This window comes from Neovison vison, chromosome 11 (assembly GCF_020171115.1).
Source record: "Neovison vison isolate M4711 chromosome 11, ASM_NN_V1, whole genome shotgun sequence".
NCBI classification, from domain to species: Eukaryota; Metazoa; Chordata; class Mammalia; order Carnivora; family Mustelidae; genus Neogale; species Neogale vison.
Genome location: NC_058101.1, coordinates 177,633,418 through 177,653,120, shown reverse-complemented (window position 1 = coordinate 177,653,120; position 19,703 = coordinate 177,633,418). Strand labels below are relative to the sequence as shown.

The window sequence follows — 19,703 nt, the reverse complement described above, 5'->3', positions numbered from 1 at the left end:
AGTACAGAGTACGTACTTAATCAATAATTGATAAATGAATAAATAAAACTATAGAAAAATATTTTGAAATATGTTTGAAATACTACACTGAGACTTGGGAGAGTCTAGAATCAGTGTAGCTTTTTACTCCAGAAAATGATTACATTTGAGCTGTATGAAGTACCTGAACCCAGCTACCAAGGAAAAGGTGAGTTGGTATGAAATAAGCACTTCTTTAAACAGAAGATATCAAATTAACTTATTCGGGCATACCAGATATAAAAGCAGACTAATGTTGCCAAAATACTTGTTTCTTCCTCATCAATGTCTGGGAAATGTCTTCAATTCACACCATGTATTAGAATACTAACTAAAAACTTCACTCAAGCTAGACCTGCTTTATTACATACCTGTTAATAAGGAAATTCATACTAAACCGCAGATATACTAAAAAAAAATGGCAGCATGCATCATACCTATGAAGGATGACTCATAAGAATTCCACCTAAGTTTTAATATATAGGAATACTAACTGGTTTTAATAAAAAAAGAGTCCCTCTATTATTTCAGTTTATTTATTTTTTTAAAGGTTTTAATTTATTTGACAGACAGCGATCACAAGTAGGCAGGCAAAGAGGCAGGCAGAGAGAGAGAGGAGTGAGCAGGCTCCTGCTGAGCAGAGAGCCTGATGCAGGGCTCGATCCCAGGATCCTGGGATCATGACCTGAGCTGAAGGCAGAGGCTTTAACCCACTGAACCACCCAGGTGCCCCACTTCAGTTTATTTTGTAGCAAACACACTAGTAATGAGTATTAAGTCATTAACACTGGGAAAAGTTTGCCTAAATAAAAAAACAAACAAACAAACAATATAATTAACCATCTTCTCTTTGCCTTTCCTCTTCATCTTTAGAAACCAGGAGTTCATTATAAAGAAATAAAAATTAGTGAAACTATTAGACAAAGAAACATAAGCAGCCTTATTAGTATCCCATGTTTTAAAAATATTTCTTCACTCTAATGATGTACATTCATTTAGTCAAAAAATTTTACTCAGCACCCATTAGAATATCTCAAGCTCCTTGCTTGGAATTAGGAGAAAGAAGTTATCAGAAATATTTAAATTTGAAGGGATAAAAATGGGAAAATATCTCTTGGACTTCCAGTAAATCTGAATTATTACAAAATTTTTAAAAATATGTTTCAACTTACATTTTGTTCCTCTGGTTCTAATTTGGGGATTTTGTGTGACTTGCGCTCTTCAGATCTGGATGAGTCATGCTTGTTGCTTTTTTTCCTCTTTTCTTTTCTGCTTTCATGCTTTGATTTTGTGTGCTCACTTGCCTGTACTTCATTTAAAAGGTCTCCACAAAGGGAAGACTCAAACAATTCCCTGCCATTCTGGATAGTTTTGGTTATTTTTAGTTTAATTTCAGGTGAGCCAGTCTTCTTTGGAATCACAGTTTGTGGTACCGAAGGAGGAGGTGGTGGCTGTGGAGGAGAAGGTTTTTCCAGAATTTCATGTGGTCTTGTGTTTGGAATTTCTGAATGGTAATAGTCAGTGGGGCTAAAGTTTCTAACTGCACCAAAGCCATTGGCTGACCCATTGGGATACTGATTATATGACTGGTATTTGGTTTGAGTTTCATACATGCTGATTGATGGGGGGTAGCCATTTGTGAGTGGAGGAAGATCCTCTGTTGTAGGTGGATACTGAAAGCCTTGCTGCAAGGTAGCTTCATATGGTGTCTGGCCACCATCTTCAACAATGTCACTGTTGTTATCAAAGGCATCCTCCTGACGGATGTTGGCGGAGTCAATGAGTTGAGGTGGTTGCTGAATTGTGTTTCCCATGATCCCTTGCATGAAAGAGAAAGAGAAATCCATTGTTCTGCTCCAGCATCCTTAACTTTCCCTTTCTCTCATCGGGCCTAAAGTTTTAAAAGAGGAGATTTAAAAATGTTAATATTCTCACAGGTTAGAGGCTTTTCAACTGAAAAAGAATTCACTAAAATATCCTGTACCTAGTTTTCATATCCAGATATACACAAACACTAAATATTTTTAAAACAGGTAGCCAATATAATTCTGATACAAGTCAAATGCTTTTTACCTTAAATACTTATCTATTTGAAACCCTTAATTACTTCTAAAATTTTAGTAACAAAATATTATCCTCTTAGAAAACGTTCAAAATAGTTTTGCATTCCTTTCTGTTTCCAAAGTTAGAAACGACAAGTCTCAGGGTAAAACTGGTATTTGCAAAGTAAGCAGTGTTCTGACACATATAAATTAGGTTCCATACAAGCTTCCTTTAAATCACTCGTGTTTTGTCCAGTGGTTCTCTCTGTTGTTACAAAAAATAACAAAATCTTATTGCAAATATTTTAAATACATTCATAAAAAGGCCTATTCCTCCCTCTTGATCATTCCCATTCTTCTGTCATGGATAACCACTGTAAATAATTTGATGAGTATTCTTCCAAATCTTTATATAGTTACACATAAAATTTTAAAAATAAACTTGATTCTGTGATTTTCTTGTTCAACTTAACAATATATCTTAGATATATTTCTATGTCAGCATGTATAATTTTCATATATACTTTATTAAATAGTAACACAATAAACAACTGTGCTATCTATACCACGATGTACTTAACCATTTGTGTACTGACGATCATTTAGCTGCTCACAATTGTTTGAAATTATGAACTGGTCTACAGGAAACTTTCTTGAAACTACATCTTTGGGCAGGTATGTATTCTTATTAGACAAATTTGAAATTTTAATAGATACAGCACAGCCTACAGAATGGTTCTGCAGTATCAGTATACCATCATACCAGTAGTGAGGGTGCCTGATTTGCTATACTCTTAACAGTATTAGTTGTTTTTAACCAGTGGCATAAATATGATCATCTGGGGTAGTGTTACAAAATGTACATGTCAATCAACATCTGTCTACTGATGAATCTGATACATCTGGGGTGAGGCCTAGAGTATGAATATTTTAAGATCACATTCCAGCTGATTCTGATGCACCCTCTTAGTTGGGTCACTGCATTACAATCTTTGCATTGTAGTTACTGCATTATACTCATAATTATTGCACCTCCTCTAGAAGGTGCCTAAAGATGTCAACGTTATGTAACAATGTTGTAATACAGATAAGCATCTATTACGAAATGTTTTAAAACTACTCTGTGTAGTCATAAAGTGACAAGTCCACATCTTGAGACAGGATTAATGGACAGTTCAGGTATTATTTTGATTATCTCATGAACATTCCTTCTAGAAAGCCCTAAAGGCCGAGAGAATTCTCTACCGTATTGAGTCTGATGAACTGATTTTAGCTGCATGGAATACTGTGAAGGACAGTGAGGTTACAGTCCAGTTTGATTCTATGACCAATTAATAATGTCTACTATCTTGACTGTTGTAGAATTTACCAGAATGATAAAGCGTGTAACCCAAAACAGCAAAGAAAAGCTGACAATACACTTTTCAAGGCGGATCCAATTAAACAGCTGCTGTTTACACTGCTAAAATGGAAAGAATTTTAGAAGCTCTAAAATTGCAAACAAATGAATACAAGAGCATACAGGAAATCAAACTGCCTTTATCGCTCTACAGTGGAATGGGGTTCAGGGGGGTATTAGACAGCACTCTCATTTTTTAGCATCTACTCTGGGCCAAGCAGTTTGTACATTTTCTAATTTAATCCTCATAACAAATCTGTAGGATAGGTATGGTGACTCTTGGTTCATATGGAAAAGAAACTGAGCTTCAGAGAGGTTAGGTGCCTTGCTTTAAACTATAAAGCAAAAAGGACAGAATTACTATTTGTATCTAAGTGTGTCTGACACTATGCCCTATGATTTTTACCGTGCTACCACTTCTACTTCACTCAGCCATAACTTCTGAGAGGATCTGATTCTTCTATTCATGTTCTTTATTCCCAATCACTGCCAAAATGAAAACTAACTATTCTACAGTAACTGCCACTAACTCTTAAATGGCGCTCAGTATGTACCAGGAACCAATCTCAGTGCTTTACATATAGTACATGCAATCCTCCCAACAACCTTCAGGTAGATGTTAACCTTAGTTCTCATTACAGAGTGGGAAATAGAGGCACACTTAGGTTAAATGACTTGTTCAAGTGCACAAGGCTAGTCTTTAATTGACAGGGCTGGGATTACATCTAGGCAGTTTGGTTTCAGAATCAGTAATGCTAACCAGTGGTAACATACTGGTAACGCTGATAAATGTTAGGAATCACTTCTTTATGCATAGCTGAAGAATTGAAACATTACTCTAATCTGACCCTTGGCAAAAATGTGTAGTTCAGAGACAAAGAATGGTATGTTCTAAAATTCTATAAACACAGGGGGCAACTGTACAGGTGGAATTCAGAAGTTCTTTGAACTTCCAACTTGAAGGCAAATTAAATACTGACATTTGACAAGATGCAACCTGTGTTTTTGGTTCTCATAACTGTCATAACAAGATCAGCTTCCAGATTAGTCTCCCAAATTATAATCTACAGAGGTTTTCAGGCATATGTATTCAGAGACCTAAGGTTTCTAATGTTTCTGATTTAGTTCCAAACACAAACTTTTAAGAAGTTTGGTATTTTCCCCCTTTTCTTCTCTAGCCATAGAACCAAATATTTCATTTTAGTTTGAACTAAGAAAGGAAATAACATTACCATCTTAAAATTATATAGGAGTTTACCATTACACAGTATTTTCACATGCATTCTTATTTGATCCTCAAAACAATCCTGTAAAGCTGACAGGACAGGTGTTAGCTTCATTTTTTAGATGACTACATTTAATATTTGAGATGCTAAGTTTTCCAAGACCACAAAGCTCATTAGTGATTAAACCCGAAAAAGAATCAATCTCTTGCCCTCTTTACCACAATATCTAACTGCCAGAGAATATCCAGCTACCCAAAGACAACCACACTATAGGAGTCAGATGTTCAAAACTGAATGAACTGTCCTTTCCCTAATTCATTCTTCCTTTCAGACTACCCCAGATTTGTCATTGCTTCCACTATTTCTCTAGCTTCCCAGGCTAGAAGCCTTAGTCATGTGGGTGGCTGATTCTCCCCTCTCAGTGAAGCCACAAAATGAGGCACTGAACAAATCTTGTAGTTTCTTCCACTGAAATCTCTGATTTGTTCTTTGATCCATGTCAGGCCAAGCCCTCAGCACCTTCACCCTGAACTATGACAACTGATTTTCTAGATATTTCTCATCTTTAATTCCTCCCTGCACAACAGTTAGAAGATGTGTCCTTAAACCAAACTTTAAGTCTATTCCCTTTCTAAGAAACTCTAAAGCCCCATATTATACCAAGTCCCTTGCACACCTCTCAAGGTCTTCCATAATCTGACTTTCCTACCAACTCAAACTGTACAGGCATGAATAAACTTTTCTGAGCATTCTCAGGCCCAAATAACTACAAAATGTGGCCTTCCTCACATATTACACTTTGTTTAATCTTATGAAGCAAAATATTATTCCCATTTTATAGATGTGAAGAAAGGGCACTCAAAAAGACCAAGTGATTTGTCCTTAATAACACATCCAACAGAAGCTGAAAGAAAATGGTGAAACTCAGATCTTCGAATTCAATACTGTCCTCTCTAGGGCAGCTGCTACCTCATCTACAAATTATTCATACTTTGCACTTCTTTCCAATATGTTCCATAGCCGCCATCCAAACGTATGTCTGACAGCCTCCCTTGTATCTCACAAGTATCTTAAAATTCCCAATAACCAACTTAGTTTTTATTCTACTTCCATGTGTCTTCCTATGAGAAAAAAAGAAACCTCCATATCAGTTGCCCAAGCCAGATACCTGGGACTGCAATACATCCCACACCCTCACTTCTACTCTTCCCCAATGTATCAGTAAACTCCTGGAGTTTCATCTTCAAAGTATACATCTCATAACTGCCTATTTCATTCCATATATTTTCTTCTTCACGCTAGTCCAATCTCCTTACTTAGTCTATTCTATAGCTATTTTTTTCAGTCTTCATGCTTCTTCTCCTGCCTATGATCTATTCTTCCATATAACAGCCAGTCTCCTTTCAAAAACGAACCCAATCATTTGACTACCTCTCAAAATACAGCAAGAAAAAGGAACTACTGCTATACTCAACAACATGGATGACTCTCACAATGTCATTTTGAGTGAAAGAAGCCAGACACAGTGATTCCATTTATATAATATACAATGTGATTTCATTTATATAAGGTTCAAAACAGGATAAAGTTAAGACTAACTCTATGGAGGGCACCTGGGTGGCTCAGTCAGCTAAGCATCTGACTTCGGCTCAGGTCATGATCTCGGGGTCCTGGGATCAAGCCATGCATCAGGCTCTCTGCTAGGTGGGGAGTTTGCCTGAGGATTTGCTCTCTCCTTCTGCCCCTCACCCAACTCGTGCGATTTCTCTCTTTCTCTCTCATAAACAAACAAATAAATAAATAAATAGACTAACTCTATGGAGATATCTGTCAAAATAGTACTTGCTTACTGGGAGGTCGAGAGAGTGGGCTATAAACACTGGATAAGACCAAAAGGGAGGTTTCTGAGCTGCTAGTTATACTTAACGTATTGATCCAGATAGTAGCTACATAGTCTTAAGGAAAAACAAAAGAACAAACCTTTAGGGCCTTCCCAATGCACTCAAATAAAATCGAGACTATTTATCACGGCCAGCAAGCCCCTGCATGGTCAGACCGCAGTTCACATTTCCAAAGTCATTTAACAATACTCTGTGCTGTAAGGACTGCACTCCAGCCACATGGACTTCTGTTCAATTTTTCAAATACACAAACTTCACCTTTGCAATCAGGATCTTCACATAATCTACTCCAGCTACCTGAACACACATAATCCCTCTGAGAGGCCTTCTGAGATCCCCCGCTCATTCTACTGACTAAGCCTATTTTTCTCCTTTATAGCATTTACCATGATCTGTGTTATACGAACCTGTGTTTACCTTCTTATTGTCTGTCTCCCTTACTCAACTGCATGCTCTAAAAAGGCAGACATGGGAAGAGACCATGTATGTCTCGTTCATTGTTGCTCAATTAATAAATGACAGAAACAGTCCCTATCTTCTGAAGGCTTATAATTAGTATATTCCCATTTACCTGCCAGATTTCTGGAGATATCACCCTACAGTATAACTTTACTCAAGCACTAATTCCTTGCTTGCTAAAATATGTTATGCTCATTACAAAAAATAATAAATAAATAAATACATATTTAAAATATTGATACCCATAGTTACATGGTCAACTAATCTACCACGAAGTTGTCAAGGTTATTCAAAGGGAGAGGAGAGTACTTTCAACAAATGGAGCTAGAACAACTGACTGGATATCAGTATGGGAAAACTGAGCTTTAACCCTTACTTTACATTATACCTGAAAAGAACTAAAATTAGCTCGTAAACCTAATACTAAAGTCAGAATGATAAAACTTCTAGAATAAAAACATGGGACAAAATATACCACTGGGTTAGGCAAATATTTTCTTAAACAAATACCATGAATGAAAAAGACTGACAAAGTGGACTTCAACCGGCGGGGAGCCTGCTTCCCTCTCTCTCTCTCTGCCTGCCTCTCTGCCTACTTGTGATTTCTCTCTGTCAAGTAAATAAATAAAATCTTTAAAAAAAAAAAAATTAAAACTTTTGCTTTTCAAAGGACACAATTAAAAAAAGAAAAAGGTGATTTAAAAATGGTAGCCATGAGGGACGCCTCAGTGGCTCAGTCGGTTGAGTGTCTGCCTTCAGCTCAGGTCATGATCCCAGGGTCTTGGGATGGAGTCCCACATCGGGTTCCCTGCTCAGCAGGGACCCTGCTTCTACCTCTGCCTGCTCTGACTGCTGCTCCCCCTGCTTGTGCTCTCTGACAAATAAATAAATAAAATCTTTTAAATAAGGGCGCCTGGGTGGCTCAGTGGGTTAAGCCGCTGCCTTCGGCTCAGGTCATGATCTCAGGGTCCTGGGATCGAGTCCCACATCGGGCTCTCTGCTCGGCAGGGAGCCTGCTTCCTCCTCTCTCTCTCTCTCTGTGCCTGCCTCTCTGCCTACTTGTGCTCTCTCTCTGTCAAATAAATAAATAAAATCTTTAAAAAATATATATATATAAAAAAAAAATCTTTTAAATAAATAAATAAATAAATAACATTGGTAGCCATGAGAACAGGGGAAGATGGGGGAGTAGGAGGATCATGAGTTCCCCTTCTCCCACAGACATACCAGGATGACAACTACATGTCATGCAACTCATTCTGAAAACAAGCCGACTACCAGAACAGATCATTCACAGCTAAAGACATAAAGAGAAGACCCAATGTGAAGGGTAGGAGAGGCAGACAACTGGTCAGAAACCAAAAAAACCCCTGGTGCAGTAACCTTCAAGTGGCAGAGATATCACAGGCACAGAGATGCTCCTTGAGGAGGCGACCAAGTCCCTGCACCAGGAAGACAAACCCCCATAATGTCTGGTTAGAAAATACTGAGTTTAACTCTGGGAGATCCAGAGGGCTACAGAAAGTCAAGACTTTGCTCTTAAAGAGACAGCACTATGTCACCTGGTCTGAGACCCAGCAGAAGCAGCAGTTTGAAAAGTGCCTAGGTTATAGTGAAGGAGATTTATTGACATTTAGGACAAATGCCAGAGGGGCAGGGATCTGTAACAGCTTTCTCTGGGAATGGAACTGCTGGTGAGTCATTTTTCTTGCCCTCGTTCAGCCTAGCCGGCTAGACACTTGCAGGAGCCAGGCCTGAAACTCTCCATCTACCCCGCTGACTCCACTTGCCGGCTCTGCAGTTTCCCTTGTGAACCTGCCCCATCCAATCCACCCATCCTAGCAGGGGTCCCTCCAAAGCAGCTCTTACCCCACCACACCCAGCAGACAACCTCCATCAGGAGTAATACTTCCCAAAATGACTACCACCCACCACACCCTACAGACCAGCACCCCTTCAAAGTGACTTCTGCCTGAGGGAAGGGGGTGAGCCAGCTTTGCCCACCAGCACGCCCACTGCAGTTGTGGTCGGGTCTCTCAGCCAGCTTTGCAGGGGACCAGCTCAACCTCTCACATGCCCTGAGCAGCTACAGTCAAACTTCTCAGTCAGCTGTGCTGGGACTGAATACACTGCAGCCAAGAAGACTTGGGGGACAGCCCTGCCCACCAGTGCATCTGCAATAGTTGTGGCTGGTTACTGCTGAGAGCTGGGCTAAGGGACAGCCCCACCCACCAGCAGTACACCCACAGCAATCAGGGCCCAGTCACAATAGGAGGACAAATGCAGCCCACACAGGGGACAACTCTGAGCACCAGGTTCTGGTGACAAGGGGAACTGCACTACAGAAAGTCTTCCAGGTAAGGCAACTACTTTTTTTTTTTTTTTTTTAAGATTTTTATTTATTTATTTATTTGAGAGAGAGACAGTGAGAGAGGGCTCGTTGGTCTAGGGGTATGATTCTCCCTTTGGGTAAGGCAACTACTTTTAAGACCAGGAGATATAGCTGACCTACTTAATACACAGAAACAAATAGAGAGAGCCAGACAAAACAAAAGACAGGAATATATTCTAAAAGGAAGAATAAAACAAAATCTCCAAAAAAGAACTAAACAAAATACAGATAAGCAGTCTATCTGATAAAGAGTTCAAAGTAATGGTCATAAAGATGCGAACCAGACTTGAGAGAAAAGTGGATGAATTCTAGGAGAACTTCAACAGAGATAGAAAATATTAAAAAAGAGCCAAGAGAATATGAAGACTAACTGAAATGAAAACTTCTAGAGGGAATCAACAACAGATTAGAAGAAGGAGAAGAATGGATCAGAGATCTGGAAGACAGGGTACTGGACAGCACCCAAACTGTACGGCAAAAAGAAAAAAGCATTTTTTAAAAAAGAGGATAGGCGGGGCACCTGGCTAGCTCAGTCGGAAGAGTGTGCAACTCTTGATCTTGGGGTTATAAAATCAAGCCCCATGTTGGGCGTAGAGATTACTTAAATAAATAAAGTTTAAAAAAAAAAAAACAGGATGGTTATGGACCAATAGATCAACATCAAGCATACTAACATCTGCATTAGAGGGATCCCTTAAGAAGAACAGAGGGAAAAAGGGGCAGAAAATTTATCTGAGAAATAATAACTGAAAACTCGCCTAACCTGTAGAATGAAACAGACATCCAGGTCCAGGAAGCAGAGAGAGCCCCAAAGAAGCTGGACCCAAAGAGATCCACACCAACACACATTATTATTAAAATACCAAAAGTTAAAAATAGAGAATTTTAAAAGCAAGAGAAGAGGATATAGTTATGGACAAGGAAACACCACAACGCTATCAGCTGATTTTTCAGCAGAAACCTTAGAGGCCAGAAGAGAGTGGCATGATGTATTTAAAGTGCTAAAAGGAAAAAACCTACATCTAAGAATACTCTCCCTAGAAAGGTTATCATTCAGAATTAAAGAAGAGACAAAGAGTTTCACAGAGAAACGAAAGTTAAAGGAGTTCATCACCACTAAACTGGCCTTACATGAAATGTTAAAGGGGGTTAGGAGTGGGGAAGAGATTTTAAAGGGACTTCCTTCAGCAGAAAATAAAGGTATAATGAGAAGAAAATTATGAAAGGAAAAAAAACTTCACTGATAAAAGTAATACATAAGTAAAGGTAGTAAATCAATCATTTATAAAGCTAGTATGCAGATTAAAAGACAAAAGTAGTAAAGTCAACTATATCTACAAAAATTAGTTAAGGGATACACAAAATAAAAAGATGCAAAATATCATGTCATATACATACAACATGGGAGAGAGAGTAAAAATGGAGTGCTCTCAGAATATGTTTGAACTTGGGCACCTGGGTGGCTCAGTGGGTTAGGCCTCTGCCTTCGGCTCAGGTCATGATCTCAGGGTCCTGGGATCGAGCCTCACATCGGGCTCTCTGCTCAGAAGGGAGCCTGCTTTCCTCCTCTCTCTCTGCTTGCCTCTCTGCCTGCTTGTGAACTCTGTCTGTCCAATAAAAAAAAAAAAAAAAAGAATATGTTTGAACTTAAGCAACCATACACATAGGATGCTATTTATGAAACTCATGGTAGCCACATACCAAAAACCTGTGATACACAAAAAATAAAGAAAAAGAAATCCAAGCAAAACACTAAAGAAGGTCATCAAATCACATGGGAAAAGAGCAAGAGGAGAAAGGAAAGGAACAGAAAACTACAAAAACAAGTGGAAAATGATTAACTAAATGGCAATAAGTACATACCTGTCAATAATTACTTTAAATGCAAATGGACCAAATGCTCCAAATGACATAGGGTGACTGAATGGATAAAAAAGAAGACCTATCTATATGCTGTCTACAAGAGGCTCACTTAAGACCCAAAGACACATACAGAGTGAAAGTGAAGAAGTGGAAAAAGATATTCCATGCAAATGGAAAAAAAGAAAAAGCTGGAGTAGTAATACTTCTATCAGACAAAAGGGACCTTAAAACAAATACTATAATAAGAGACAAAGAATGGCATTACATAATGATAAAGGTGTCAATCCAAGAAGAGGATATAACAATTGTAAAAGCTCAATGTACTAAACATAAAAGCACCTAAATATATAAAGCAAATATTAACAGACATAAAAGGAGAAATTTGACAGTAACACAACAGTAGGGGACTTTAACATCCCCACTTACATCAATGATATATCATCCAGACAGAAAATCAATAAGGAAATAGTGTCTTTGAGTGACACAACAAACCAGATGGACTTAACAGATATACACCGAAATCACACCCAAAAATGTCAGAATACACATCTTTTCAAGGGTACACAGAACAGTCTCTAGGAGAGATAACATGTTAGGACACAAAGCAGTCTCAATAAATTTAAGAAGACCGAAATTATATCAAACATCTTTTCTGACTACAACAGTACAGAACTAGAAATCAATTACAAGAAAACAACTGCAAAAAACACAAACACACAGGGGCTAAACAACATACTACTAAACAACCAATGGGTCAAAAAGAAATCAAAGAGGAAATAAAAAATGCCTGGAGACAAATTAAAATGGAAATACAAAAGGTTGCAGAGTGCCTGGGTGCCTCAGTCAGTTAAGTGTCTGACTTCAGCTCAGGTCTTGATCCAAGGGTCCCAGGATGGAGTACTGCATCAGGTTCCCTGCTCAGCAGGAGCCTGCTTCTCACTCTCCCTCTGCCTGCCACTCCCTCTGCTTGTGCTCTGTCAAATAAATAAATAAAGGGGCGCCTGAGTGGTTCAGTGGGTTAAAGCTTCTGCCTTCGGCTCAGGTCATGATCCCAGGGTCCTGGGATCGAGCCCCGCATCGTGCTCTCTGTTTAGCGGAGAGCCTGCTTCCTCCTCTCTCTCTGCCTGCCTCTCTGTCTTGTGATCTCTGAGTGTCAAATAAATAAATAAAATCCCTTTAAAAATAAATAAATAAATAAGATCTTAAAAAAAAAAAGAACTACACTGGTTCAAAAAGAGGGAAATTTAGAGCAAGATAGGCTTACCAGAAGAATCAAAAATCTCAAATAAATACTCTAAACTTACACCTAATAGAACTAGAAAAAGAGGGGGGGGGGGAGCCAAACTCAGTAGAAAAAAAGAAACAATAAAGACCAGAGCAGAAATAAATGAAATTTAAAAAAGAAAAGAAAAGATCAATGAAACTAAAATCTGATTCTTTGAAAAGATAAACAGATTCATAAGCCTTTACCCAGAAGAGAGAGAACTCAAATAAATAAAATAAAAAATGAGAGAGGAAAAGATAACCAACACCAAAGAAACACAAAGGATCATAAAAGACTACTAGAAAAATATGGCAACAGATCGGGTAACCTAGAAGAAATGGATAAATTTCTAGGAACACACAATCTTCTAAAACTGAATCAGAAAGAAAAGAAAATCTGAACAGACCAATTACAAGTAATGAAATTGAGCCGGTAATCTAAAAACTTCCAACAAAAGTCCATGACCAGATGGCTTCACAGGTGAATTCCACCAAACATTTAAAAAAAGAGTTAATACCTATCGTTCTCAAACTTTAAAAAAAAAAAAAGAGGGGGGCACCTGGGTGGCTCAGTGGGTTAAAGCCTCTGCCTTTGGCTCACGTCATGATTCCAGGGTCCTAGGATCGAGCCCCGCATCAGGCTCTCTGCTCAGCAGGGAGCCTGCTTTCCCCCTCTCTCTCTCTGCCTGCTGCTCTGCCTACTTGTGATCTCTCTCTGTCAAATAAATAAATAAAATCTTAAAAAAAAAAAAAAAAAAGAATCTACCTCTCCCTTTCCCTATCTCTCTGCCTCTCCCCACTCGTGCTTTCAGTGCACTCTCTCAAAAATCTTAAAAAAAGAAAAAAAGTTGGGGCGCCTGGATGGCTCAGTGGGTTAAAGCCTCTGCCTTTGGCTCAGGTCATGATCCCAGGGTTCTGGGATCAAGTCCCACATCGGGCTCTCTGCTCAGCAAGGAGCCTGCTTCTCCATCTCTCTCTGCCTGCCTCTCTGCCTACTTGTGATCTCTGTCAAATAAATAAATAAAATCTTAAAAAAAGAAAAGAAAGAAAGAAAAAAGAAAGAAAGAATTATCCGTGATGTAGAGAAAAGGAAACACTTGTGCACTGGTTGGTGAGAATGTAAATTCATGCAATCACTATGGAAAACAGTATGGAGGTTCAAAAAATTAAAAACAGAAATACAATGCAATCCAGTAACACCACTCTAGACCAAAGAAAATAAAAACACTACCTTGAAAAGATATAAGCACTACGTATACTGCAGCATACTATTTACAATATATATATAGTATATATATGTGTATATACATATATACATAAATTATATGTATATACAATACATAAATTTACATATTATTTACAACAGCCAGGATACGAAAGCAACCTAACTATCCACTGATAACATGAAGAAAGATGTGACATATATACACAGTAGAATATTAGCCCTAAAAAATAATGAAATCTTGCCATTTGGATAGGGTATTACACTAAGGTTGAAATAAGTCAAAGACAAATACTATATGATTCCACTATGTTGTATTTAAAAAAACTAAGAACCAAAAAAAAAAAAAAGAGAGAGAGAGAGCAAACAAAACCAAACAAACAAACACACAGAAACTGCCCATAAATACACAAACTGCTGGTTACCAGAGAGGAAGAGGGTGGCATTATAGGCAAAATAGGTGAAGAAGATTAAGAGGTACAAAATCCCAGTTGTAAAATAAGTCATAGGGATAAAAAGTACAACATAGGAAATATAGTCAATAATATTGTAATAAGTTTGTGTGGTGACAAATGGTAACTATACTTACTGTGAAGAGCATTTTGTAATGTAAATAACTGTTGAATCACTATGTTATACACCTGAAACTAATATTTTATGTCAACTATATTTCAATTTAAAAAAAATTACAGGAGTGCCTGGGTAGCTCAGTTGGTTAAGCATCTGCCTTCGGCTCAGGTCAAGATCTCTGTGATCCAACCCCGCAATGGGCTCTCTGCTCAGCAGGGAGTCTGCTTCTCCCTCTCCCACTGCCTCCTCTCCCCTGCTCATGCTCTCTCTCTCTCTCTCTCTCTCAAATAAATAAATGAAATCTTAAAAATAGAAAAACCAAAAAATATTACAGAGACAAAACAAAAAGGTACACTATAGGCAGGGAGAAAATATTTACAAGGCACATATCTTACAAACAACATCCTTTCTTCTGACATTCTGGAAAATGCAAAGACCCACTAAGGGTTTCCCAGGGTAAAAATGGGGAAAGGGTTTCCCAGGCAAAAATGGGGAAAGTGAATGATAGTTTAAATATTTGTTTCTCCACAGATTACATATTAATTCCAAACAGAAATAGATACAATAGACCTGGCAGGCATCATTTTAACCAAGTGATTAAACATGGCTTTACCAAAAGCTGAACAACCTGGCATTATGGGCCTCATTAACACATCATCATCTCCTAAGTATTCTTCCCAATGCTTAAATTGAATCTCACAATGAGGAAACAATGAAACAAATAAAAAATGTGGAACATTCTCTCAGACAACTGGCCTAGGCTCTTCAAAAAAGCTAATGTTATAAACAAACAAAAAATGGAAAGATTCTAGATTTTTTATTTTTATTTTATTTTATTTATTTATTTGACAGAGACCACAAGTAGGCAGGGAGGCAGAGAGAGAGGGAAAGCAGGCTCCCTGCTGAGCAGAGAGCCCGATGTGGGGCTCAATCCCAGGACCCTGAGATCATGACCTGAGCTGAAGGCAGAGGCTTAACCCACTGAGCCACCCAGGTGCCCCACTTCTAGATTTTTTAAAAAGATTTTATTTATTGGGAGGGTGAGAGGGATAAGCAGACTCCCTACTGAGCAGAGAGCCTGATGTAGGGCTCAATCCTAGGACCCTAGGTCATGACCTGAGCCAAAGGCAGACCCTTAATCAACTGAGACACCCAGGTGCCCAGATTCTTCTAGATTTTAAAAGATTTAACCACCAACGTAATGCATGAACTTTGACGAAATCACAAATTTAAATACACACACATAGGTTTTAAAAAAATATATTTTTGGACTGGCCTTTAATAAATGGAGCTATTAACTTTCAAGGGTATGATAAAATGTTTGGTTTATATAAAAGAATGTCATGTTCTTAGAAAAACCATTGCGGAAATATTTAAATTGCCATGGGATCACAACTTTCAAATGTCTTGGGATTAAAAAATGACATATAAAAGGAGGCAAAATGTTAACCACTGGCTAATCTAGGTGTTGACTAATATTCTTTTAACTTCCCTAAACCTTTAAAGTGAAAAGCTGGGCAAAAAACAAAATAACTTGGCTAAGGTTTGGAAGAAATTTTGAAAAGAAAAAGCTACCACTACTTAAGGTAGTAAAAGCCTCATTTAAAACTTGGCACTGGGGCACCTGGCTGGCTCGGTTGGTAGAGCATGTAAACTCTTGATCTCTAGGTTGTGAGTTCAAGCCCCGCACTGGGCACAGAGTTTACTTAAAAACAAGACAAAACAAAACAAACTTGACACAAAATTCTGACCAACTACGCCAAATATTCCACATTATTATCTTTTCTAGAAAGTCAAAGTGTGAGAATAGAGCCATGTTTTTTGATATTATCCAAGTGATACCACAATGCAGTCAGGAAAGCAGTTTTGGTAATTTTTAAAAGAAAGATATTTTAGGACTATAACTATATAACTATAACTATAAATTCCTCTACATAGTGATTTTTGCATGTACTGGAGTCTGACAGCTAGGGAGTAAACAGCAGACACACTGATCTAAATATTTAAGACATTAAAGAATTAGATGGCTCTCCAGTGGGTACTGTGGTTGAAAATACAGGCTCAGAATCAAACCCCTAGGTTCAAAACCCAAATTTAAGGCTGTTAGCTTCATGACTTTGGCAACTTAATCTCCCTAAATCTCAGTATCCTTATCCAGAAACTGGATATTTATAATTGTCTACTTTGTAAAGAACTGCAAGAATTAATAGTTAATCTGTGAGCAGTACTTTGGACACTGCCTGGAGTATAGTTAGAACTCAATACTTGGCTATTATTATCAGTGAGTGTGATGCTGGGTACACAGAAATTGTGAAACACTTGATCTCCAACCTAAAGGCATTTACAATGTCTTTAGTATACTAGAAGAGATTTTATGGGTAAGAGTCATAAAACAGTAGTAAATAATGGGAGCAATGCGAATCAGAAGGTGACTAAGAATTAAACTGTGTTACCATCACAATATGATCGACATCTGAGATCATGTTAACTGGGAAACAAGGCATTTAGGCCATGAAAGACAGGGAGGATTTGGAAGTCAGGTGTTTCACACCCTCTAATTTCAAAACCCCTCAGTAGAGGCCATCAAAAATTCTCACACCTTTGTCCCTAATAAATCCCTGATAAAGATGGTATGTTTTAATTTTTTTATTACTAAAATAATAGTAATAACGGCTGGCATTTGAGAGCTTACTATATGTCAAACCATTCTAACTGCTTCATGTTTATTTTTTTATTCCTCAAAACAAACCTCTGAGGAAATACAATGCTTAATTTACAAATGAAATATGAAGACCAGCATGATTAAGTAACTTGCTCATAATCAGACATCCTATAAATCCACACTCTCTGTTTCATAGCAACGACTCTTTTAAAAATTTTTTTTAAAACAGGATTTTATTTATTTATTTGACAGAGAGAGACAGTGAGAGAGGGAACACAAGCAGGGGGAGTGGGAGAGGGAGAAGCAAGCTTCCCACGGAGCAGGAAGCCCGATGTGGCGCTTGATCCCAGGACCCTGGGATCACAACCTGAGCCAAAGGCAGACGCTCAACGACTGGGCCGCCCAGGCACCTCCATTGCAATGACTCTTAATATGTAAACTAATTTCTCAAACTCCCTAAGTATATAAAGTAAGTAGTAACAACAGAAATGCTTACATCTTACATTTCACACTTCCCCAATTCCACTCCCCAGAGTTAACAGTTTGGTGAGAGACTAAATAATGGTACTAGTCTTCTACCCACATTAATATGTACTTCCGAGTAAATGAAACCACCACAGGCAAACAATTTATGATAAATTCTTCCTCTGACCCATTTTTTTAAGATGACATAAGTCAATGAATACCTTTTTCTTAATTTGGTTGAAGCTGTTGACAGTTTTAAAAGGAAAAGTGTTGAAAATTGTCAACTAAAGCTTTAGAGCTCTTACGTATTTATTTACCAACATATTCAGGACAGGAATAATAGAAAGTTTATAGACTCCTTAAGTCAAATCTTAGATAAAAGCTTTAAAAAAGAAGTGTGCCATGTGTTTCAGATGAACAGGATGAAGCTAGGAACATCAACTAAGTATTTATGATGTGTTAAATGTAAAAAGTCAAAGATTTATATGATCTGTCATGATGCGTTTAATGTACAGTTTAAGTTACTTTCTACCGGGCGCCTGGGTGGCTCAGTGGGTTAAGCCGCTGCCTTCGGCTCAGGTCATGATCTCAGGGTCCTGGGATCGAGGCCCGCATCGGGCTCTCTGCTCAGCAGGGAGCCTGCTTCCTCCTCTCTCTCTGCCTGCCTCTCTGCCTGCTTGTGATCTCTCTCTGTCAAATAAATAAATAAAAAATCTTTAAGTTACTTTCTACCATAAACTAAATAAAAGATAATGTTAAGAAAATCAGAAGATATACAGTACCACACTGTACTTCTCAAGAAAAATCTACATGTAAGTGAAGCCTTGCAGACACGAGTATTTTTGCTGTTGTTGTTGCTGCTTACCTTATATACTTAGGTATTAGAAATTAGTTTGCTAAAACCCATGTAGTATAAAGACATATTACTCAAAAATCAACTATATTTTATTGTATGTCAAAACTCCTTATGGCGATATTATTATTCAAGCTTTTTGGAAGCAAAAGTGGTTCTAAGGGGCACCTGGGTACCTTGGTTGGTTAAGCGTTTGCCTTCGGCTCAGGTCATGATCCCGGGGTCCTTGGACTGAACCCCAACATCAGCTTCCAGCTCAGTGGGGAGCCTGCTCCTCCCACTCCCTCTACTGCTCCCCGTCCTTGTAACTCTTTGTCAAACAAATAAAATCTATTAAAAAAAAGAAGTGGTTCTAAGATGTTATCACATCGCCTGTATCTGTTTTCAGACTCAACTACCCCTTAAATACATTCCTGGGTCAGTTAATTTGTAAATCTAAGCATATCATTTACCTGATTAAAATCCTTCAATGATTCCTAGAAAAAGTCCAACCACTCTGGCCAATGGAGCACTCAAAGCCCTCAAAGCAAGGTCTCTACCTAGGTCCCCAACTTCTAGTCATTTTGGTATGCTAATAATGTTAAACTACTAGGAATTAGGGGCACCTGAATGGCTCAGCTGGTTGGAGGGTCTGCCTTCCTTCCAGGTTGTGGTCCCAGGGACCTGGGATTGAGCCCTGATGGGCTCCCTGCTTCTCCCTCTCCCCCTCTCCCTGCTGTGTTCCCTCTCTCACTGTCTCTCTCTGTCAAGTAAGTAAAATCTTAAAAAAAAAAAAAAACCTAGGAATTACTGTATACACTATTTCATACCACTGTGCCTTTAACAATGATCTCTAATACCTAATATGCCCTTTTATACCCTTTTTTTGCTTGACTTTTAACCATCTTCTGAGCTCAGAAAGTAATTTTCAAGAAGTAGTCACTTAAGCTCTAGGCTAGTCTGTGTAACTCTCCTCTATGTTCCTTAGATAGTACTATGCATACCCCTTAGTAATCAGGAAACAATCAGTTTATGTGATTTTCTCAAAGTAGGAAGTAATTTTATTCATCCATATGCTCCTGGAGCCCAAAGTGAAGGCTAAGAGGTGGGGCTTAATGAGTCTTTTAAACTGAAATCTGTAAATTTAAGAGGGTTATTACATATAAATGAAATGTTTTAAACAGTTGTTAAGGATCTTTCCATGCAGAATACAAGAGAATATAAATGCAGTTATAGCCTTTTCAGGTAACATCCTTGGCAAAATCTGACTGATAATTGCTTACCTAGGCACTATTGAGATTTCACTTCTGGGCTAACCTTCCCTGCAAGGTTTAAAGCCCCAAGGGACTGGCATGAAATGAAATGAATTTCTGGAGTCTATTAACTGAA

General features: G+C 38.2%; 1 protein-coding gene across 5 annotated transcripts in view; it reads right to left on the bottom strand.

Annotated features, from left to right (window-relative positions):
• The window catches only part of NSD3 (nuclear receptor binding SET domain protein 3), a 124,646-nt gene that overhangs the window by 73,930 nt on the left and 31,013 nt on the right, over positions 1-19,703 (bottom strand). For 4 of the 5 annotated variants that reach the window (XM_044225366.1, XM_044225368.1, XM_044225369.1 and 1 more), the window contains exon 2: positions 1,191-1,909. In XM_044225366.1, the coding sequence (XP_044081301.1) occupies positions 1,191-1,865 (675 nt within the window). In that variant the 5' untranslated portion in view covers positions 1,866-1,909. Of the gene's footprint in view, positions 1-1,190; positions 1,910-19,597; positions 19,674-19,703 lie in introns of those variants that run through there. The other variant, XM_044225367.1, reaches the window with a different exon arrangement.